Source organism: Geotrypetes seraphini, chromosome 18 (genome assembly GCF_902459505.1).
Source record: "Geotrypetes seraphini chromosome 18, aGeoSer1.1, whole genome shotgun sequence".
NCBI lineage: Eukaryota > Metazoa > Chordata > Amphibia > Gymnophiona > Dermophiidae > Geotrypetes > Geotrypetes seraphini.
In genome coordinates this window covers 2,897,953-2,922,254 of record NC_047101.1, presented here as the reverse complement: position 1 = coordinate 2,922,254, position 24,302 = coordinate 2,897,953, and the positions used below count along the sequence as shown (strand labels likewise).

General features: G+C 43.9%; 1 protein-coding gene across 2 annotated transcripts in view; it reads left to right on the top strand.

Moving 5' to 3' along the window:
* HTR4 (5-hydroxytryptamine receptor 4) overlaps positions 1-23,906 on the top strand; it is a 137,399-nt gene extending 113,493 nt beyond the window's left edge. For both annotated transcript variants that reach the window (XM_033926896.1, XM_033926897.1), the window contains one exon: positions 20,983-23,906. In XM_033926896.1, the coding sequence (XP_033782787.1) occupies positions 20,983-21,070 (88 nt within the window). In that variant the 3' untranslated portion in view covers positions 21,071-23,906. The remainder of the gene's footprint in view (positions 1-20,982) is intronic.
* The last annotated feature ends 396 nt before the right edge of the window (positions 23,907-24,302 follow it).

Here is a 24,302-nt window from a genome sequence, read left to right as displayed (position 1 = left end):
TCACTTGTTCATTCACTCCAAAAATACTAGGACTAGGGGACATGTGATGAAGCTACTAAGTAGTAGATTTAAAATAAACCAGAGAAGATATTTCTTCACACAATACAGCATAGGAACAGGGACAAAAAGGGGAATGCTACGTGTGGGTGGTATATGGACACAGAAGGGTAATATCAGACATGGGAGGGTGTATAGACATAGAGATAAGATGGCTAAACATGGAGGAGAATAATAATGCAGAAGGAAGACGCTGGACTGGGGGGGGGGGCTAGGGATATAAAGGAGTGATACTGTATACAAGGGAGGGGATCATAGAATGATGAGATGATGAAGGCAGGGAGATGGGCACAGGGGAACGTATAGGAGACATAGAGAAGGGAGATGCTGAACATGGGGAACAGAGATAGAATATGGAGAAAGAAGAAATGCCAAGTGGTTAGGAGACCCTGGCAAGTGAGTTAAGAAAAGACAAAAGGAAACAGAGACCAGCACCTGAGACCAACAGGATTTGAAGAATAAAATGATGAGATAACAAAAGGTAGAAAAAAAAATTTATTTTCTATTTTGTGATTAAAATATATCAGATTTGAAATATGTATCCTGCTAGAACTTGTATTAGACATAACTGGGGACTGCAAAGCCAGGCTGTGCTTCTTTTGCTTCCAGCTGGCTTAGGGCTCTCTCTCTGACCAGAGGGCAGTTGCCCTAGTTGCACTCCTCTAACATGATTCCTGCCATGTGTGACTGAAGTATTCTGTTAGCTTGATGTAGTAGGGTTACTTATTGCTGTTTGTTTTGTTGTGAAGATTATGTGAAATATTTTGCATTTGCTTGATTGTAATCCGCCTAGATTGTAGACGGAAAAGACATTTTTTAAAATAAATAAATAAATGAAAATGAAATCAATATCTGGCAGAAATATAAGAGTAACCTTCGCATGCCACACTTGAGTATGTCCATGCTTTGCCTACCACATGTCCGGTAGTTTGTCTGGAACAGCTTATGGTATGAAGAACAGAGATACCGCCTTCCCAAGTCTTGGAAAGCAATAAACAAGAAAGCAGACCTTTGCTACTCAATAACTTTATTGTGTACTAAGACTCGACAGGATCATGTTTCGGCCCTGAAGGTCTGCCTCAGGAGTCTGAACAAACATGTAAAAATAACATTAATCAATAAATAGAAAGTGAAATGAATTGTAATGAGCATAACCATTTTGTATACATCAGTTATGTTCATAACAATTTATTTAACTTTTTATGCATTTATAAATGTTATTTTTATATATTTGTTCAGACTCCTGAGGCAGACCTTCAGGGCCGAAACACGATCGTGTTGAGTCTTATTACACAATAAAGTTATTGAGTCCCAAAAGTCTGCTTTGTTGTTTACATTTTATGGTATGGCATAGTATGGGGTGTAGTATTAGGCCAACTTTTATAGTAACTCTCAAGCAACCAGAAGCTACATTTATCCGGCATCTATCAATCCCCATGGGTGCCGGTTACCTGAGAGTAGAATTTGGGGGTTGGTGGTATTTTAGAAGTTACGATGATGGCAGCATGAGTTGAACTTCAGTCCTCATCTTAGCCCCTGAAGAAGTTTCCCTAACGGAACCACCATGTCGGGCCTGGATTTCTTTTAGTATATGACTTCTTTGGAAGCTGGAGGTTTACGGACACTGATTATATTCTGACTGATCTGGTGGTGACAAATTATAGTTAAGCAGGATAGATATTCAGATAAGTCATGTGGCTTTTTTTCGCTCAGAGAGTGGTTGAGATCTGGAATGCGTTGCCAAAAGTTGCGGTGGGAGCGGTTGGCGTGGCTGGTTTTGAGAAAGGCTTGGGCGATTTCCTGAAGGAATGAGCCGAAGCCACTGCTTGCCCTGGGTCGTTAGCATGGAATGTTGTTACTGTTTGGGTTCCGGTGCCCTGGATGGGCCATTGATCTGACAACACTGTGCACCGATGAAAGAGATAAAGTATGGTAAATAAATCCGAGAGTACATAGGGTGGACGATCTATAAGGGTTGTCGTCACAGTATTTAAATATTATTTTTGCTGTTAAGGGCTCCTTTTACAAAGCCGCGCTAGTGGTTTAAAGCCAGCCGCGCTATCTGCTACCGCCTCCTCTTGAGCAGGCGGTAGATTTTTGGCCAGCGCAGGGATTAGTGCGTGATGAAAAGTCACATACATTTAACCCGCTAGCTAGGCTTTGTAAAAGGAGCCCTAAGTTGTTGTTTTTGTGACTATTTTGAGGGTTTGGTTTCTCACTCTACTCTTTGAGTTTTTGTATTTCAGAGATTGGGACTTTTGGATTATTGAAACATATATTCAGCATTGCTGATTGTATTTCTTTAAATGCAGGCACTTCGGTTAATGGCATGGCCTCCTTGGCTAATCAACAGACCCCAGTGATAATAATCCATCTTAGATTAATAATGTGTGTTAACAGGTTAATGCAGGTTTGCAAATGAGACTGATGCTGCCTTTCTTTTCACAATGGGCTGTGTCTGCATTTTGGGGTTCTCTAAGCAGGACAAATTTGTCTCTTAAAAGATGTCAGAAATCAAGTGCCACATGCCCTGATTGAAAATTCTGGATTGATCCCAACTCATTAACCATGACCTCTTTGGCTTATTTGTGATGCTATAAAGGCTGAACTGACTTGTCAAGAATCAGCTCTTTTTACTGCCAGACACAAAATTTCTCCTTATTATTATTCTTTGCCCTTAATAGGAAACTTTGTTTTGCCTTCAGGAACTCTTGAGCAGCCCATCAAACACTGTGATACTTTGTATCAGTGCCAGAATGTTTGATGTAGCGACTTGTCAACAGAGTAGCCCTGGACAGAAAAAGTGTGTGGGATGCAGTGGATATGGCTGGACTGGGCTTTGATACCTCGCTGCTTTTTAAAAAAAAGATTCAACTGCATGTTAGAAACAACAGGCCCAATATGAAGTGATTTAACATAGGAACCTGACGACAGATAAAGGCCATATGGCCCATCCAGTCTGCCCATCCGCAGTAACTATTATCTCTTTCTCTGTCTAATAGATCTCAGGTGACTATCCCAGGCTTTCTTGAATTCAGACACAGTCTCTATCTCCACCACCTCTTCCTGGAGACTGTTCCATGCATCCACCACCTGCCTGGTTAAATCACGTATGCATGACACTTAACCACGGAATATGAGCGCTAACCGCCTCTACACTGTCTCGGTGGACTTTATGTGGTATTTAACCAATTAACAGTAATAGTCAAACCTCTGTTTCACTAACTGGCTAGAGATGAGACAGCAAAATCTCTTAGTACATGTTTAATGTACAGCGCTGGCAGTGCTATAGAAATGATAAGTAGCCAGCAAGCTAACTGGTCCCTTCTGAATATCAGATGGTGCCCAGTTAACTTCCAGGGACTGTTTTCTCCTTTTCTGTGACTCTGTACAGTGTTGCATAAGTCTGGTAGAGCTATAGAAATCATTAATAGTACTAGTAGCAGCTGCCTGAGGGATTCCTGGTGCCTCTGAGCAGACTTTTGCCCTCATCAGCCCTTTATTAATCCTGGTTAGGGTTACCAGATTTTCCATCTGGAAAATCCAGACCCCTAGACCTGCCCCCGCCCCCAATCCCGCCCTGTTCCCACCCCAGCCCCACCTCCAATCCCACCCCAGCCCCGTCCCCACTGCCAGCTCTCATCAGGCAATGATGTCATGCGCATACGCATGACATCATTGCAACATATCCATACATGTGCCCCCCCAGACATGACCTCAAAAGAAGGTCATGTGCAGGGAAATCCGGACGTCTGGTAACCCCAGCCCTGGTAGCTCTAAGGGCAGAAGCATTGTCCACTTGCTCTTGGCTGCCATTTTGTTTATTTTTAAAATCCTTTTAGTGTTGCAGGGGTCAGAAATGTATACAAGACAGCCATTAAATGATTACATGCTGGAATACATTTCCTATCAAATGCCTAGCGAGTAAAGGTTACTTACAACAGCGGGCTCTCCGATGCCCCTCTGATGCCCCCACTGAATGCAATCTATGAATGTGCTGTCACTACAACAAGCCTCCTGTATAATTGCCATCAAACACATTGTAGCAAGAGGTTATTGAGCTGGGGCGAGAGGCCATTTTTTTGCTGGTTTAGCAAGAGAAAACCTCCAGCCCAGCAGGATCTCTGCAATTGACTGGCTTTTCGGTGACGCAGCTTTCTCCTCCTGCTTTGAAATACATCTCATGGCTCCATGCTTGACTGGAGATTGAAGGAAAACTTGCAACAGTGTAAAAACCGAAGTAAAAGCAGTGGATGTTATGATAATAATGGGATCCTGGAGGGCACAGGGTGGGTTGGGGGAAGTAATTAAAGCATTGGATTGGAATGGAAAGACCCTTTCCAAACTCAACAATATGCAACCATCTGCTTAACTGATGGTCCTAACAGTGGTACAGTCAGGGTGTCCCCCCCCCCCCCTTCCCTCGTACCTTTTTTACTTCTCTGGCGTAAACAGCATGCCCACATTGGTGTCTGCTTCCCTTTGACGTCACTTCCTAGGCGCCTTCCTCAGGGGACAATGGTAAACTGAAACGACATATTAACATTAAAATTAAACAACGTTTGAGCAATTCAAGTTTCATTTAAGATTTCATATACCGCCCAATCAGCCTTCTAGGCGGTGTACAATGTCATAAAAACATGTATTGACTGAAGAAACATATTTAGGGAAACAGCACATCATTAAAAACAATAAAAACCAAAAACAAACAAGAACAAAAGGGAAAAGGGCTAGAACTATAATGATCAAGTAGAAAGAAAGACTTATAGGGGAAAAAAACAAAAGGAAGAATGGCAAAAAATAAAATAAAACTATGTAGCCTTGAAAAGGACATTCAGGTCTCAAAAGGGTCAAGGCTACACATTGCAAATAGGCTGGTGAACATTACAGAGGAAGACCCATTTCCAAAAGCCACTCTAAACACTACATGGAAAATGTGAGCCCATCAACCCCCCCTCAATCCCACTCTACTGCTATATAGGGTTATTTGTAGACAGGTGGGTATAGTGAGTTTTGGGGGGCTTACTATAACCTATATGGAAGTTCTAGTGAGATGATTATCTGGCACCCTTTACGTGAAGTTCACAGTAATGCCCTATAAGTTGCCCCATTGCTCTGTTGCCATGTCCATCACAAGATTGGCCTCTCCCACGTCCAGATGGTCTTGTTCTTTGCGTTTGGGACTTGGACAAAATTTTTGTCAAAAATGTGGTATAAACAATAGACATCCTGGTAAGTCTGGGCGTCCCAATGGCATGGACGTCCAGATAGATGATTTTCAAAATAAAATTATTTCTAGACATATGGTGGTTTGCCTTTTGAGAATAGGCATTTTCTTACTTCCGACTTTAGACGTCTTGCGCCATACGTCCAAATTGGACTTAGACGTATGCTTTGAAAATGTCCCTCCAAGGCTTCTGATCTCTTTCCTTAGAGTTCTCAGCCATCTCTAGCACTAATTCATCTAATCTAGATAGTACAGCATCATTCCAAATGATTTTTTTTCTCAAATCCTTTCTTCTGTCTTAATTTATTCAATTTTCTAGACCATTCTCCTAGAGATCAGAACGGTTTTCATGCATTTATTCAGGCACTCAAGCATTTTCCCCTGTCTGACCCAGTGGGCTCACAATCTATCTAAGGTACCCGGGGCATTGGGGGGATTAAGTGACTTGCCCAGGGTCACAAGAAGCAGCATGGGGGTACACTACGGGGGTTCAAGGAAGGATTGGATAAATTCCTGAATGATAGGGGGATTGAAGGATACAGATAGAGGTAGAGATAGGTTTTAGACAGAGTATGGATAGAAGGATAAAAGGGATTAGAGAAGGATCACATTACAGGTCATGGGCCTGATGGGCCGCCGCGGGTGCGGACTGCTGGACACGATGGACCTCAGGTCTGACCCAGGGGAGGCAACTTCTTATGTTCTTATGGGATTTGAACCCACAACCTCAGGGTGCTGAGGCTGTAGCTTTAACCACTGTGCTATAGCTTTTCTTGGAAAGATCTAATTCCCTCCATTTCTGGCTAGAAGGGTTTAAAAATATATATTATTTGCCTTCTTTGGCATTATCATTCTAAGCTCTGTCTGTAATGAGAAATGATTAGGCTGGCTTAGCGAGCCAACCGATTTTATTCATGGTGTCAAGGTTATATATACTCCCTTATTACTTCCAGAGCGGCTCAGCAAGATGTATGAAAACATTTGTTATTAATGGGGAGAGAATTTATTTCTTATCCTTGGTTGTAGTGATGGGTCATAGCTGACATTTGTTGAGCTGAGCAAAATCATAAAAAAGGTTGAACAAGCTTTGTTAATGCTTTTTAGAGGCAATAAAGTTAAAATGGAAAAATAGTTCATTAGGTCATTTGTCTTCACCCCACCATCTCTAGTTGTATTTCTATGGAAAAGGGAGAAGGACATTTGGGCTGTAGGATCTGTTTTCTGCCTCTTACTGAAAATGAAAGTCCTTCCGTTTTACAGAAACACCAGCAGCTCAGGGGTAAGTTCTGCAGCCCAGCTTCTGACCCTCTTATACATTTCCATAAATTAGCATGCATATTATCCAATGTCATATCTACAAAAGAGCCATCTTTCTGTTCTCAGACATTTTTAAAAAATTTGCTACTGACTTTCTTTTTAAGTTGTAACTTGATGGAACAATGGATGACCGAATTTAGACTGAAGCTTAACTCAGAAAAAAACAAAATTCTTTGTAGCCTCACCACACCCACTTGACACTGAAGCATCAGTATGCATCAATGAACTCAGTTACTCTATTCAACCTACAATGAAGGTTTTGGGGTTAATACTGAAAGACCAAGTGGATTCCTTGGTTAGAAAGGTTTTTTTTAAAAAACTTTCTGGAAGCTTCGGTCAATTAGAGCATATTTTGATGCTTCATCATTCAGAATTTTGGTACAATCCCTTATACTGAGCCATCTTGATTACTGTAATATCGCCTATCTAGCAATTTCCCAGAAGAATAAGCAGAGATTTCAACTGGTGCAAAATGTGGCGGTCAGGCTGATTTTGGGGTTGAAGAAGTCCAATCACGTAACCCCTTCCTACCGACTCCTGCACTGGTTGCCGATGGAAGCACGTGCCAAGTTCAAATTGGGCTGTTTTTGCTTCAAGGTACTATTCGTTTTTGCTCCTAAATATATAACTGATCTTTTCTCTTTCTCAACCAATAGACATAAGAGAAGCTCACATCTGAAGTTTGTCTCACCACCAGATAGAGGATGTAAATTTAAAAAACATCATCAACAGCTGCTAGGATCATAACTGTGAAGATTAATATGCAGAAATGCACCTAAGATCTGCAACACAGCAGTAGGAAGGGAATCCAAGAGGGACGTCTACGTCAGAGAAATGTCTTCCTTGCTTTCCTTCTGTCTTCTCCATCCAGTGGCATAGTAAGGGGAGCATGCAGGGGGGTGACTCATCCTGGGCACCTTCACTGCTGTGTGTGTGTGCCACTTCCCTTTCCCTGTACCTCTGATGTCACTTCCTGTACCCGTGCCTAAGAAGTGACATTAGAGGAAGAGCCAACGCAGATTGGGGGTTTCTGCTCGTGCCAGGAACATTACAGAGGGAGAGGGAAGCAGCACGCATGCGTGGGGGAGGAGCATGTGGGGGTGTGGGGATGGGGGAGGGGTGCCTCTCCCCCCTCGCTATGCCGCTGTCTCCATCCCTAAGCATTTCTTTATAAAATATTTGCACTTTGGCATTGATGGTCTGACATAACTTTTACAAATTTTCCCTGTTGTCTCCTGGATTTTGTGGAGGATGTTGAGGACTGATTTAGCTGATGCAAACTGGATGTTGAGCCAGGTTTAACCCCTGGAGACCACAGCTCATAAATATGTCAGTAGTAGAAATATTTCACAAATCTTCCTTAACCACAAATAAAGGCGACATTTAGGACATAAGCTGTGCTCTGTCCCAGAAATGTCATCACTGCTTGAAGGCTAACATTTAAATATTTAGATCTGTCTTCACTGGAAAAGCAGCTGCTGACATTCCCGGTTGGCTGTTCTGAGCAAACGTTCCAGGGGCTGATGAGCTTCGTGGAGGACATGGAAGGGTTTGAACTGAACTTGCGCGAAGAGTCTTGGCTTCTCAGTTCCACCCACCCTAGTCCAGTTTTCCTGCACCAACTGGGGGAGAGTGTGGCGCAGTGGTTAAAGCTACAGCCTCCGCACCCTGGGGTTGTGGGTTCAAACTCACGCTGCTCCTTGAGACCCTGGGCAAGTCACTTAATCCCCCCATTGCCCCAGGACAGACAGGGGAAAATGCTTGAGGACCTGAATAAATGCATGAAAAACCATTCTGAGCTCTCCTGGGAGAACGATATAGAAAATTGAATAAATAAATAAATATAATATAACACTTTGTTCCTACCTCATTTGCCTCATCAGGGTTTAATTTTGTTGCAGGATGAAAGACATGATGCCTTTTCTTTCCTGTTGTACCTTGAGTCAGACTTTCAATCTATTTTGTTTACATCAAATCCCTAAATTGTTTCCCATAAGTTCAGTCGCTCCCTTCCAACCATATGCATTCTAATGTACGCTCAACTAGATCCACTCTGTTTGTTAGCGTAAAAAGACCACATTGTATGCTAAACTTGGCTCTCTGTAAACCTAGCATTACTGTACACATGTGAATTCATAATTTCTTTGTCGTTGCATTATCTATGTCAACCTTATTACCCATTGGGGAGGACAGAATAGAGAATGAACCAAGCAAAGAAACAAGGAACCGTATATACTCGAATATAAGATGACATTTTGGGGAGTCTCATCTTATAGTCAGGTCATCACCCACCCGGCTCCCCTCCTGAACTTCTTGCAGGCCTCCACTATCCTGCTATGTGACCTGGTAGGCCGGGACAGAAGGGATCCGACTCTTAACAATTTTTTACCTCCCTCCCACCTTCCCCCATATATCTTTTGTGGCTTTTTTAATCCCTGGTGGTCCAGTGGTGTATCGGGCTGGAGTGAGCTTTTTGCGCTCCTGCCCAGCCCTGAGCCACTCCCTGAATGGCTGCCACCAGTTCTCACGAGTCCAGTGAGAACTGGTGGCATCCATTCAGGGAGTGGCAGGAGTGCAAAAAGCTCACTCCTGCCTGGTACACCACTGGGCTGTGAGAACTCAGGCAGCCATTCAGGGAGGGAGAAGTTCAGTGCGGGGCAGGAGCATGGAAAGCTCGCTCCTGCCCGATACACCGTGGGACCACCATGGATTCAAAAAGCCAAAAAAGGTACATGGGGGAGGTGTGAGGGATATAAAAACATTGTTAGAGTTGACCGGGACAGGAGAAGGAAGGAATCCCTCCTGTCCTGGTCTACCACTGGACCACCAGGTCATATGGCAGGTTCAGTGGAGTCCTGCAGGACATTGAGGTGGGACAGGGGGGTGAGACAGGATGTAGAGTCTGGCAGGGAGGGAGACGGCTGGGTGCAGAGCCTGGAAGGGGAGGGAGGGAGTGGCAGGACAGGGCACATGAATATTAACACCCCCCCCCCCATTTTATATTCAAGTCAATCTATTTTCCTCCTTTTTTGGGGAAAAATAGTACCTTGTCTCATACTCGGATTGATTTATATTCAAGTATATACAGTATTTTGTGTAGACATCAGGACCGTTAAGGCACACAGGTGAATAGAATCACCCAATAACACCAGGATGAAACTGCTCTCCTAGAGCTCAGTCAGAATGTGTTTCCCCTCCCATGTACTATGGTGTCTTCAGCTCCCCAACAGTTTCCAAAGCTAGAAGCAAAACAACTTTCAGGGAGGGGAGTGGGATTGTGTACATTACCAGCCTTTTGGTCTACAAATACCATTGTTTTTCCATCGAGAAGCAAAATTGAACCAGGCACGTAAGTGGATGATCCTCAAGAGTAGACCTGCTCGTGATATTTTCCTGGTATTTGAAGCAGCCCACATGGTGAATGGCGAGAGCTGGTAACAGGTAGGGACAATGGGCTAGTGTCGTTTGATCAAAGCACCATCCATCACATGCAGTAAAGTGCAAAGAGAGCTACATAATTATCCCGGAGATGCCATCTGCTGAGACAGGCATGAAGAAAGCCATTATGAGTGCATCGGGTCTCAACTGATGACAGGTGCACTGAAAGGAGAATTAATAATTAATGTTACAAGTGTACATGAAGCCCAAGTCAAGGGCTAATCCATGTCTGCAGACAGAAATAGTCTTCTGACCACATGTGATGGAAAACAGTGGCAGTCAAAAGACATCAGCATTGCCAGAAAAGGCATTTACAAATGGAGCCGGACGTGATTTGTGGACACGATTTTCACTGTGATGAAACACAGCTGAGGGACACGGAAGAGAGGTTAGGAGCATAGATTTTAGCACAATTCTAGAAACGAGGATGTAGGCTTTATTGATAAACTGTCAAAGAAAGTACATGGAATAGCCAAAATGGCTGTGGACGAGTATTACATTACATTAGTGACTTTTATTTCGCCATTACCTTGTGGTTCAAGGCGGATTACATGTGAGGTTATCTGGACATTTCCAGAAGAGTTACAGAGTTGAGTGGGTTTCTTTGGGGGATTGTAATGCTTCCTGTGGAGTTATTTTGTCTTGATGGATTTCTTTAATAGCAGGGTTTATATTTCTTTTCTGAAAGTTTTGTAGTCTGGTGTCGTGATCAGTAGATTGGAGAGTTGGTGGTCTAGTTTTGCTGCCTGTGTGGCCAGTAGGCTATCGTACATTTTTTTGCGTTTGATGCCTCTGATTGGAGGCATGGTTGGCATAGCTGCTATAATAAACGCTAAGTGAATGACCCAAACCTGTACTAGGATAGGCGGAGTTCTTGGCTTCTGGAAGAATGATTTGTTTAGAGAATGACATGGGGACAAATTTTTCCCTGTCCCCGTGGGAACTTATTTTCCCATCCCATCACCACAAGTTCTTTTCCTGTCCCTGCCCCATTCCTGCAAACTCCATCCTCATCTGCACAAGCCTCGAACCCTTTAAAATCCTAAGTGGCAACATTCTAGAGCTCAGATTGTGATGTCATAATGCCTCATTCCACCAATGCCTAAGCTCCGTCCTCATCTGCACAAGCCTCAAACCCTTTAAAACCATAAATGTTCGAGGCTTGTGCGGTTTAGGCAGAGCTTACAGGAATAGGGCAGGGACAGGACAAATGTGTCCCCTTGTCATTCTCTAATTTGTATTTCATAATGCTTCAGAATATGAAAGTCGAGAAGGAACTGCAGGACCTGAATAAGAGCGATTGTCTTCCTCAGGACAGGTAAGACTCATGACTGTACCGTGAAAAGCCAATGGTTGAGGAACTCTTATGATGAGGAATGGATGGTTAACTAAAGCAGAGAAGAATGGGGAGTTTCTGAGGCTGTTGAAATAAGTGAAATGTGTACGGTAAGATAAGAACCCACTGCACTGTCTTTTAACTCTTTTTCTATTTCATTTTATTAAAACATGAAAAGTAGAAGGTTGGCTTCTCTGTTGTAGTGGGGGAAGGTTGTATTATGTTGACCTGGAGAAAAAATGGATTCCTTCTTCTAAGAAGCTGGTATGGTGAGAAGGAGATGGATACCGAAGGAGGAGCCCAAGGTTCTGATTGGCTCAGACGCCTTGGGCGGGGCCTTAGATGTCTGAGCCAATCAGGACCTTGGGCCTCTCCCCTTGCATCACATGATGCAATGAGGCGGGAAGGCTCACCATTTTGGATCGGCAGGCCTTGAAAGTGGAGGGACTGTGCTTCCCTCCTGCTTCCATCTTTGGAAAAAGGTACGGGGGGGTTCAGGGGGTTTGGGTATCCCTCCTGCCTTTTGGGAAGGAGGGGGAGGGTAGGGGCTGGTTCATGGGCATCCCTCCTGCCAATTTTCTCTCATGCGGGGGGGGGGGGGGGGGGGGGGGGAGGTCAGTTCCCATAGCTGGTGCTGGTTCATCAGGGAGTCATCGGGGATTGCCATCATCAGCAAGAGGGGAATTGCTTTTTTTTTTTAATGGGGCAGATATTGTGCATGTGTAACATGCATAGCATCAGTTCCCATTAAAAAAAAAGGGCTAAACTATGGTTAGACAGGTAAGCGACTGGTCTTGACCAGTCGCTATTTTGGATCGCTAAAAGCGATCACTTTTTTTTGTGCATCGGGAAGCCAAGTTAGAGCATCAATCGCTCTGCTAGTCTACATGGCATTTCAATATTAATGAACTTATTTGCATGATGAGCCAATTTCTGCATCAGGTTGTTAAAGGCGATCGTCGCTAAATCAGTCAAAATTGGTTTAGAGATGATCACTGAGTTTAGTGCACCTGACCCTATATGTCTAAGCGACCAGGAAGATCGCAGTATTATTTATAGTGAGTTATTTATTTACTGAAGAATTCTGAGCCTAACGAAAGCATTTGCTGTGGAGGCAATCACAGCATCAGTTGCCCTTTGGAAGGAAAGCTCTTGGGTTGACGCTTGAGCTCTCTCTCTCTTCCTTGTGTTGCCTTGCGTTTTTACAATGAAGACGTGCTCTTCTGACATCTTTTTATTGGAATCTACTGCGTGTGTGAGCAAAAAATCAGTCCCACCTGTTCTTTCCTAATGAGGTGCTCTGAGCCCCCACATTGCTGAGCACGGCTTACCATTCATTTCTGCTTTGCATCTAATTAACAACATCAAAGCTGCTGAGTGTGTTCCACTAATTATCATGAGAGTGAAACCTAGGCCAAAATAGACAGGTAATTATGGTGTATAATGTAGTATTAAGCTCCAGAGAGGGAAAAGGAAAATGAACAAAAGAACGGGGACAAAAGTCTGCACATAGAATAATGCAGAACAGCAAATCATGGCCATTGTGGCCAACTTTCACCATTTCTGCACCGAGATCAGGAGCGTAAAGCTCAGTCATCGATGACTCCAGCCAATAGCACGAGCGCTGTCATGGTGTCAGGCAAAAGCAATCAATAGACTGCTTGAACCACCGTAACTCGACTTTTCTTAGTGTGAAATGTGAACCTGTTTAGCAGGGCATATTGATTTGGTTAATTGTTTAATAGGTAAAACTCATGTGTGAATAGGTTTTATTGTTGGTGTCGTTAATTAACTAATCAACATTTTAGAATTTTACAAAGTGGCAGATTTTATAAACATAAAAGCATAGAAAAATGAAGGCCAATAAAGACCATATGGTCTATCCAAGAATTATTTTATTTTTCCCCCTTGTGCCCAACTTTCAGTCAAAATTTTAGCAGCTCATCCAAAATGACTCCATTCAGTCTAGGAGGAACATAGACAAGAAAAATCCCTACCCTTGCCAACAGCCTACACAACTATCCATCCCTCAATCTGGTCATTGCTAACATCTCTCCCCCCTCCAACTCCTTTCCCCACCCTAGATTGAGATAACAATTTATTACTTTTTGGGCATACTTCATACAAAAGTAACCTTCTCCCTCCAGGACCCGCATTTCCAACTCTTAATATCTTCACTGGATCCTGTATGTATAATGGCACCAGCATCAGTAACAGTCATTCCATGACCATTTTAGGTTTTCTGGAAACAGAAATTCACTTGAGTCCTTGGTGAGGAAGCGAGACACATCCTGACTTGGGAGATAACTGCAGAGCTCTAGGCCCCCTGATGATGCGAAGGAATGAAGGAAAGCCTGGAAGGTGGAAGGGTTGTAGGAAGGTGGTGGTGAAGGGGGGTCATCAAATTTTGAAGGTGCCTTGTAGCAATCATTCAAGGGAGAAATAATTTCTGCTGTGTTGAATGGGTGGAGGGGAAAGGAAGGGAAGGAGAAGGAATGTGGCACAGGAAATCATTGTCCCCCTGGCAATGAAAATAAGAGGAATTATTTGGGTTATTACAACAATACAAATCTGGGTAGAGATCTTTATTCTGTCATCTCCTGTCAGATGTGGAGAACGAGAATTCCTGAAGTCTTCCTGAGCCTGTAGAACGGCTGCCTGGTGGATCTCGGCCCTGGCAGCTCGTTCTCATATGGAGTCAACATACTGTGGGTCAGGAGACAGCGGGAGCAGCCTGGGGTGAAGACAGCCAAATTTTAATAAAGAATGAGGAGCAGATGCTCAGGTTTAGATAATTTATGATGAGATATAAATGAAGTATAGCTTGATTTGAATTTAATTAACAGATCAAGCACAACTGTGCAAGAATATAAATAAACATGTGGTATACTAGTGCAGAGGAGAAGTTCTGCATCCCAGTTTCAATCCCAGCTTTTAAAGTCAATGTTTCTATTCGATCTGATTAAAACATTTAAGAATATAAAACCTCTGCTCCAGAACAGCTATTTATCCGAGTTGGCACTGCACTGCGACATTTGGTTTTCTATTGGGAGCAGTTGTGAAGATGTCGTGGGAAGGGGTTTGGAAGGGAGATATTGTAAATTGTCCAACAATTTTAATCTTGCTTGTGGAGTTGGAGAATTATGATATTTCAATGTAATAAAAACGTTTAACCAAAAAAATCACTATCCTTACATGCAAATCAGCAAATACAAAGAAAAAGCACTTTTAGAAACATAGGGAGCAGCTAAAAGAGGCACATTCTAGGCAGGACGTCATAATGTTCTTGTTCTTTATAACGGCGATACACATATAGTATATAAGACAGGGAGAGAATTGATTCCTTCAAATTATGGTGCTGAAGAAGAGCATTGCCTGTATTGTGGACTGGCTGAAAAGCGAATCGCTTGATACTGAGGGCGATCAAATCGAAGTTTTCTTCGGAAGCTCCAATTAGAGAATGACACGGTGACAAAATTCATCACCGTTCCCGTCCCCGCGGATAACCGCGGGAAACCATCTTTATGTCATTCTTTAAGGAGAGAGGGAAGAATCAGAGTATGAATGGCTACCACCACTGACCCACAAGCTTTGCTTTGAAGAATGCTGGTGTAGAAGGACTGAGGTTGAAACAGACACTACAGAATGACAGTCTCTGGTATCCAGAGCAGATATTGTGATGTCATAATGCCTCATTCCATCAGTGATGTCACAATGGCTTCATTATCCTTGGCTCCCATAAGAATCAGAGTATGAATGGCCACAACCACTGACCCACAAGCTTTGCTTTGAAGAATGCTGGTGTAGAAGGACTGAGGTTGAAATAGACACTAGAAAATGACATGGGATTATTTCCCGCGGTTATCCGCGGGGATGGGAACGGTGATGAATTTTGTCACCGTGTCATTCTCTAGCTCCAATGACAAGACTTTGGCTTTCATACTCTGGACACTTGAGGCCAGATTCTATAAATGAGGCCAAAATTTCTCAGCTTATCGTAGTACAGGCTTGGGTCATTCACTCAGGGTTTATTATAGCAGTTACGCCAACCATGTAACACTCTCATCCACAGCCGTTTTGGCTATTCCATGTACTTTCCTTGACATTTTATCAATAAAGGCTACTTCCTCGTTTCTAGAATTGCACTAAAATCAATGTCTAGCAAAGGTACGGGGGGGGGGGGGGTTTGGGGAGTGGGTGGTAGGGTGTTTGGGGGAGCATCCAGTGGCAGGAAGGAGTGGGCATCCCTCCTGCCTTTTTCTGGGGGGGAAGGGTAGGGGATGGTCTGGGGGGGGGGAGCCTCTGTTGTCAGGAGGGGAGTGGGCATCTCTCCTGACAATTTTCTCTTGTGGGGGGATTCCCATTGCCACATTCATCAGGGGTCATTGGGGAGGGCCATCATCAGTAGTGGGGGAGGGTTTTTTTTCTTTTTTTTTTTAATGGGACACACAAAATATCTGTGCACCCAAACAAAACCAGGCAGACCTGTTCGATTTCCAATAGCTAAAATCCCTGCTGTTGGGTGTTTGTTTGTTGTTGTTTTTTTTGACATAGCCAAGCGAAGCTAGTGCATCATTTGCTTGGCTATTTTGCATGGGGGTTTTAGCTAATTTGCATGGCCAGATCAGAAAATGGGCGATCAACGGGAAAAACATGCGGTGAGCCGTTTTGTGCATCGGGTCAGTAAAAGTGATCGTCACTAAAGCTGTGAAAACAGGTCTCGTGACAATCACCGATTTTAGTGCATCTGGCCCATCTAGTCCCTCACTGCCCACCACTTTGAGGCTTTGCTTTCCCAGATGGTTTTTTTTTTTAATTTGGTAATGTTCCAAGATTGAAATCCTGGTAGGTAGTTTGTGTAATCAGCAGTAAACCAAACACAGAGATTAAAATGGAAAGTCTAATCACTTTGAAAGCAAATTAAATGCAATGCACTCGCAACGGCTCCTCCGTCTAAGCAGCAGGAAGACTGACTATGTGTACAATTATTATTAGGAGTGCTACATCATAACTTTCGGGACCTACTGTTTACAAGGGTTGTCTATTGGATTTTCAGAAAATTAAAAAAAAAAAATGGAACAAATATGAAAGAGAACGAAATCTCTCAGGTGCTGTTCATTAAGCTTTGGAGTAGAAGAAAGCCTTTGACAAAGGGGGAAGGGCAGCATGTTTGAATTGCTCAGAATTCAAAGAACAGCTGAAGAAACTTGAGTATCAGCTGAAACAATCAATAACGGAGAAAAAAATTGATCATGGACAGAGTTGAAGAAACCCCCTCGGAGGGTGGAAAGTTGGGGTGCGACTGCTTTTCATGTTACTGAATAATTCCGTCCCCCCAGCACAAACTGGGACGTCCAAGTGCCGATAATCAAAACCCTTTTCCAAGATGTCCTGGGCAGAACTTAGATGATCAGAGCTAGACCTGTTTTAGAAGCGTCAAAGTGCCACAAAGGTACCCAAATGGATCAGATGACCTCTGGATACATTAAGGTATGACCCCCCCCATCCCCCTTTGCTCACTAACCTCCTCCCACTCCACAAAGATCTGAATGAAAGAGTACATGTTTGTCTCTAGAACAGCAACACTTTGTATGGAAAAGCCTAGTAGAGCATCACACAGGGGTCTTAAGTAACGGGAAGGGGGGGGGGAAGGGGCGCTAGTGAGCCACAGAGAGGAGGACCCAGGCCCATAAGCCACTCTAACCACTATCAAAACCCTACTCTACCGCCATATAGGTGTAACCTGTAGCTATGAGGGCTATTGGGGTGGTAGATAGGTGGGTCACGTAAGGCTGGTGAGATGGACTTCTGGCACTCTTTATGTGACGTTCACAACCGTGCCCTCTAAGGTGTCCCGTACATCACAATGGTTGCCCCTCTCACATCCGAGTTTCAAGTTTATTTAAAAATTTTACATAACGTCCAATCGGGCTTCTAAGTGGTGAACATTATCTTAAAAACATATGTGGAATAGCTATACATCCTTTAAAACAACAACCATTATTAAAACCATTTAAAAACAAACAGAAACGAAAAAGGGAAGAAGGGTAGAACTACAGTTTATCAAGTAAGAAAGAGAACATTTAGGGAAAAAACAAAAGGGAGGGTTTCGAAAAGTATGTAGCCCTAAAAAGGGCATTTAGGTCTCGAAAGCATCAAGAAAAAGAAATGTTTTTAAATTCGTCTGAAAATGGTGAAGAGTTGATTCTTCCCGTAAGTGGACCGGAATATTATTCCGAAGAGATGAAGCGCTGACAGAGAAAATGGTAGACCTCACTTCAGAGACGGGACAGATAAAAGACTTTTAGAAGATGATCTTAGAGTCTTAGAAGAACTATAAGGAATGAGAAGGTTATTGATAAATTCTGGTTGACTATTTTGTCTAGTTTTAAAGGTTAGTAAAAGAATTTTGTATGTGATTCTATGTTCTACTGGATTTAGACATTTTCAACTTGGACACTCTCTCTTATTTTTCTCAGAAAATATATTATAAGCCCTTCTTGTGAAATTTCACTGACTAGGCAAAACTAGGACAAACGTATAAATTTATTTATATCTGCAATAGAGAATGATACACTTGGGGCTCCTTTTATCAAGGTGCGCTAGCGGGGTTAGCATGTTGGACATTTCATCATGCGCTAACCTCCGCGTCAAGCCAAAAAAACTAATGCTTTGTCAATGGAGGCATTAGCGACTAGCGCGGCAGGTGGTTTAGTGCGCGGTGTTCCTCACGTTAAACCCCTACCACACCTTGATAAAAGGAGCCTTTGGTATGGTAACAAATGGAAAAATTATTGTTCAAAATTAATTAAAGATTTGATCCCTCGATTCTACAGTGCTGTGTACGCTTTTCAGTGCTGTAGAAATGATAAATAGTAGCTCAGGTCTTCCAATCCCCAGGTTGGTTGAGGCTGCCAAAGGTTGTGGTAAAAGCGGATAGTGTAGCTGCTTTTAAGAAAGGTTTGGACAAATTCCTGGAGGAAAAGTCCATAGTCTGTTATTAAGACATGGGGGAAGCCTCTGCTTGCCCTGGATCGGTAGCATGGAATGTTGCTACTCTTTGGGTTTTGGCCAGGTACTAGGGACCTGGATAGGCCATTGTGAGAACGGGCTTCTGGGCTTGATGGACCATTGGGCTGACCCAGTGAGGCTATTCTTATGTTCTGGTTTGAAGAAGCGCTTACACCCCCTGGGGGTTGGAGCCCTTGTGCATGGCCCCAGCTAAGGACTGTTATGCAGTGACCAGACTACAGTAATTTGAGAGGCAGAAAATAGGGATAAAGTCCCTGATTAGTTGTGACTGAGCTGGAAGCCCAAAGGAGCAGAAGGAAAAGTAAGAGACTGCAGTCAGAGATGTGTTCCATTCCTCCACAGAGAAGAGATTTAACTGATAAATTGCTGGATTAGTTCCAGGAGACAGGCAGTTTGCAGTTTACCTTTCAATCTTCAAATCAAGTGTGAAAAATCTAACTATGGCCTGTTTATGTAGTAGGAATAAAGAAAGTGAGAGTTTGCAGATCACATGATTAGACATAAAGGTAGAATGGCTCAGTGCAGCCAGCTGGCACCTCAAGCAGGGGCAAGATGGAGATGGCACTTTTCTCCCATGGATCTCAACTTCTTGAGGGGATTCAGGATTAATGATATAAAAGTAAATCACACATATTGTACCTCTTCCAGCAACTCCTCGTGCCAGATCTCCAGAGGGTGGGAAATAACTTAACTAATCTACAGGGAACATGTTATTTGTTCCTTTTCGTTTCCATTGGCCTGTATGAAGTTTCCGCTGTCTGCACCATGAATGAATTAGTCCAGAGCTGCAGCTCGGTGGCTGCTTTTTTTTTCATTTGCCCTCATTTCTAACTTAAGAATACTTCTCTGCTGCCTTTCTGTGCTAAGGAAACTGCCTGTAACAATCACAGAAGTCTGTGTTCAATAAATGCCAAAGGATAGTGGGCATTTTGGCATCTCGCCAATCTCATCTCCCGCTCCCACCTGTAGCCTCCTCCTTCTGACCTGGGAAGTGAGAATCTCTCTCGCGTTATCTTCACCTTGTCTTGATAGCAGCTCATCTTCTTGCATTCATTCCTGGCCATCCACCTTTTATTTGAAGCCTTTGGGGAGTTGTTTCAGATTTTTTTTTTTTTTACCTTTTGAACTTCAAAGCATTTGCCTTTTTGTTTTCATATTTCAATCTCATTATGCACATATTAATAATTTTAGAACATCTATTACAAATAGTTCATTTTTTTCCTGTCATACAAAGGCCTGTGTTTTAAATTAATATTTGGACTTTTCTGCCTGCCTTGGGGGGTAATTCAGTCAACTGGAGCCTCAATCTAGCACCCCTATGTCATGCGCTTAATGCCAATTCTGTAAAGGCAGTTTAGTGTGAGGTTGGCATTGGCATGCCCATGTGTAGGCACATCCTCTTCCACCATGCCAATGATAGGCATAAATTGACGTTCTAGGTGTGCCAAGTGAAGCGCAAGCTTTCCAGTGTTCTTTAGAGCAGTGCTTCTCAAAGCTGCCCTGGAGCACCACCAACCAGTTGGGGTTTCAGGTATCCCTAATGAATATGCGTGAGATAGATTTGCATGCCTGTTACCTCCATTATGTGCATATTCATTAGGGAGAGCATGACACCCGACTGGCTGGTGACCCTCCAGGGCAGGTTTAAGAGCCACTGTTCTAAAGTACACATGTACCCAGGAGACCCTCCCAAGGCTGGCTCGTGCTCTGCCCAGGTATCATAGGTGCCACTTTGTAGAACAGTGCCTAGAGCTGGCAACCTTAACTATCTCCCCCTTTTACTATACCGTAATAGCGGTTATTAGTACAGGGAGCCGTGCTGAATGCTCCCGATGCTCATAGAGTTCCTACAGCTTTATATATCGATTTTCAGCAAGTTTTGGAAGAGCTGAAATACCTGGTCTTCTTTTACGTGTAAAAAGTTAAAGATCTCTTTATCGCACTTTGGGCGCAGTGGCGTAGTAAGGGTGTGCAACACCCCTCCTCCTCCTCCTCTCCGCCCCCTACCTCTAGTTGTTCACCACCATGAGCAACAACTTTAACCTGCTCCTGGCGACCGTATTGTCTGGTCCGCTGATGTCACTTCCGCAAAGGAAGTGACTTTAGCGGGAGAGAAGACGGGGTCGCGAGGAGCAGGTTGACATTCGTTGTGCTCATGGCGGTGAACATCTAGAGGTAGGGGAGAAGGAAGGGAAGGGGCATGTGTGCATCAAGGGGGAAATTGGGGGGGGAAGTTGGAGTGGAGATGAGGGTGGGGGAGGGGCGCCACCACCCCCAGGCACCTCTCACCCTCACTATGCCACTGTGTGGGCAGCCTGTCACCCTAGTCAAGAAAACCTCCTTTTAGATCAGGGGTGTCAAAGTCCCTCCAGGAGGGCTGCAATCCAGTCAGGTTTTCAGGATTTCCCCAATGAATATGCATGAGGTCTATTAGCATACAATGAAAGCAGTGCATGCAAATAGATCTCATGCATATTCATTGGGGAAATCCTGACTGGATTGCGACCCTCCAGTAGGGGACTTTGACACCCCTGTTTTAGATGAAACGTTGACTTCCCTTTTTTTGTCTCCCCAGGTACACAGTCCTGCACAATGGGAATCACCAAGAGCACGAAAAACTTCCCATCCATAATGACCCAGAATCCCAGGAATCCTGTTTCTGACTTGCATGATGCATAGGGTCTTAGTGGCCCCCGTAATCCACAACTTCCTTGGCGTGTGCTCACATGAATCAAGTGTGAGGTCCAGAGGAACAAGAAACAAGGAACAAGGTCTGATCCGAAGAGCTCCACTGAGGCACTGACATTTTGGAGTTTGAACCACTGACATTTTGGAGTTTGAGGTTCATCTGGACCTCACTGGTTTTAAATACTTCTTTCCTTCCATCCAGACTTTGTATGTTCCGTAGAAAATACTGTCTTTGTATCCCGAAAAGACTTAAGAAGGGATACCACATTTCGCTTTGGGATGCAGTTAAAGCAGGGCAACAGTTAGCCAATTGCAAGCCCCGAGACATGCAGCTTTCACTGGATTTAAGATAGTTTTGGAAGTAGCATTTATAATTCACAAAGTCCATGTTCCAGAGGTATCTAGAGGCAGGTGGAGGGAATGCAGGCCAAAATGGCCCTAGGGTTGTATTTCTATATAGTATTACACCAGCTGTGAATGCCATGCGAGTATATATAAGGAGACCCGTTAGACGGACTGCATTACATAGAGGTGTGGTGACAACAGTGAATGTCCTGACTGCCTTTCACACTCTCATGTCCACCTCTAACACTAGTTTCATTCAGAGGATTCAATGGGACCATTACATATTCATATTTTGCAAAGTTTGGCAGCTGAAGTCTAGCAGCCAGTCTTATAGGGAAAGCCCGAGGGAGACAAGATTATTATCTACACTCAAAATCCAGAACAAACCAGTTGGAAAGGTTTCACTGCAGGATGAATGGATTTTTCCTCCCTGCAATGGATAACTGGGTTTAATGGAAGGTTCTTGCCACTAAGAGATACCTTAGAACTGTGTTTTTCAGCTCAGTCCTGGAGTCCCCCCTTGCCAGTCAGGTTTTCAGGATATCTACATGAATATGCATGAAATAAATTTGCATATAATGGAGGCAGTGTATGCAAATCAAGTTTATGCATATTGTCACTGTGCGTCACCAGGCCGGGCCATGCCCAAGCGGTTATGGCCGAGACAGCCCAGAGCACACGGTGCTGACCGAGTGGCTAATCAATTCCCAATTGGAATGGTGGATCAAGTACTAAAAACACCTGGATTGAGTCAAACTTAAAGTACTTTATTCCTTCAGGAACTTCAATTTTCAGAAAAATCCCAAACAACATACACGGTTCAAAAAGGAAACTTGGCGTTCAGAAATATATTCCAAAATGGCCTCCCTTGGGCCTGTGTCCTTCCTGGTCCACTCAAACTTACACCAGGGAATGCTTGCAACCCCAGTACTATATTCAACTGGTTCAAAAATGTTTCCACACAGTTTCTATTCAAAATTATCACTGGCAGCGTCAGACTGGATCTTGCCTCTGAGCTCTTCTGACCACAAAGCCCAGGGCAGAAGGGACCTCCTCCCACAGCGACCATTGGTTGTGGTCCCTCCCCAACAGGTCCCACAATCCAGTCAAAAGGAAACCCAAACAGGAAAAGATATCTAAAAAAAAAAACAAAACCCACTGCCAGGGCTGTGAAGTGCAAACTGCCACAGCCTAGAAAAACTCAGGTTTTCAAAAGAAACTTGCCAAAACCTTCACATGGCCTTAAGGCTCTAAAGTAAACTTCCCAAACTTAAGTTTACTGGGGCAACCCGTCCCTTTACTTCTTCAGCAAATTAGCAAACCGTTTTAACTTCTAAGTTTGCTATTTGGCAAAGTCCCAGCATAACCCGAGTTCAAACACAATCGGTTTCCATGTCACATAGGTCAGTTTCAGTATTTCCCACACTAAAGTCCATGACTTTTTCAGGGTCTAAATACTCTTCATGTTCAGAAGTTTCACTCATAAAATCTTCTAACATTTCAGAATCAATAGGGTTAGATCTGACCCATGTATTCTGTTGAGGCAGGCTGCTTCTAGTCCTAGGCACTAGTCTTCCTTCAATACAACTGTCTCTTCAGCTTGAGTTGGTTCAGTGGCTGTTTCCCTCCTGAGCACTGCTGCTGGCCCTTATAAGCCTCAGGATAATGAACTGCAGGTGTTGCTTGTTCCTGGCTAAAGTGGAGACCAGAAGGTTCTTGGTGTTGCCTTGAACTGGGTCCCCCATGAATGTTGTGAGTCCCCCTAGGAACACTGTTCTCAGCACTATTAGTTCCACCTGCACGTTGTTCCCCCTTAATTCAGGTGAAAACAAATAGGTATTTTCCTGCTCATGACTGAACCTTCCCAGACTGGTTTTAGTTTTGGGTTGAGGTGTTGGTAGGGTTCTTCCATTTTGGGACAGTATTTTTCCTTGCCTAACCCTGGGCACAGTGACGATATTCATTGTGGATATCCTGAAAACCTGACTGGCAAGGGGATACTCCAGGACCGAGTTGAGAAATGCTGCCTTAGAAGGATTCAAATCAGTGTTAAAGCCGTATCAGGAAATATATCACCTCAAACAGTATTTTGAAAACATATCACTGGAGGAGTTATAGAAGTGGACTTGCCAGTCAGTGCTTTGATGTGGGTGTCCTCAGTTGGGTACCTGGATGGAACATACTCAGCTCCCCAAAGACTGATAATATCCCCCACAAAACCCTGACTAGACAGAGGAACTAGAGTTCATGCAGTGGCGTAGTAAGAGGGGGAGGGGTCAGACCTCCCCCCAGGCACCGTGTTGGTGGTGTCACTGGCACCTATCCACCCCCAACGCCATGCTCAGGCTTCCATTCCACCCAGTACCTCTTTAAAATCTTTGCCAGTGCAAGCAACTACTGTAGCCTGCTGCTTGCGCTGGCCTGGCTCCCTCTGAAATCACTTCTGGGTCGCAGGGCCAGGAAGTGACATCAGAGGGAAAGCCAATGCCAGCACAAGCAGCAGGCCGGCTAAGGTGCTTGCGCTGGTGAAGATTTAAAGAGGTACGAGGGTGGGAAGGGAGGCCGTGAATGTGGTGTGGGGGTGGAGAGGACGGCGTGGGTGGTGCCTCCATCCTGGGCACCTCCTACTCTCGCTAAGTCACTGAGTCCAGGTAACAGGTAGATAAATGTTTAGGAATTCAACAAGTTCTTCAAAACGTTTTAAGAATGCTCTTTTCAGGTTTCCCCTTACAATTCTGAATGGTGGTTTGGAACTTGTACCACAAAGGGTTAGATCGCCCCTATCAAATAATTCTGCTTTCCTAATTTCAGCATCTTGAGCTGAATACAAACTTGTTCTGGGGAGGGCTGTCATTTAGGAAT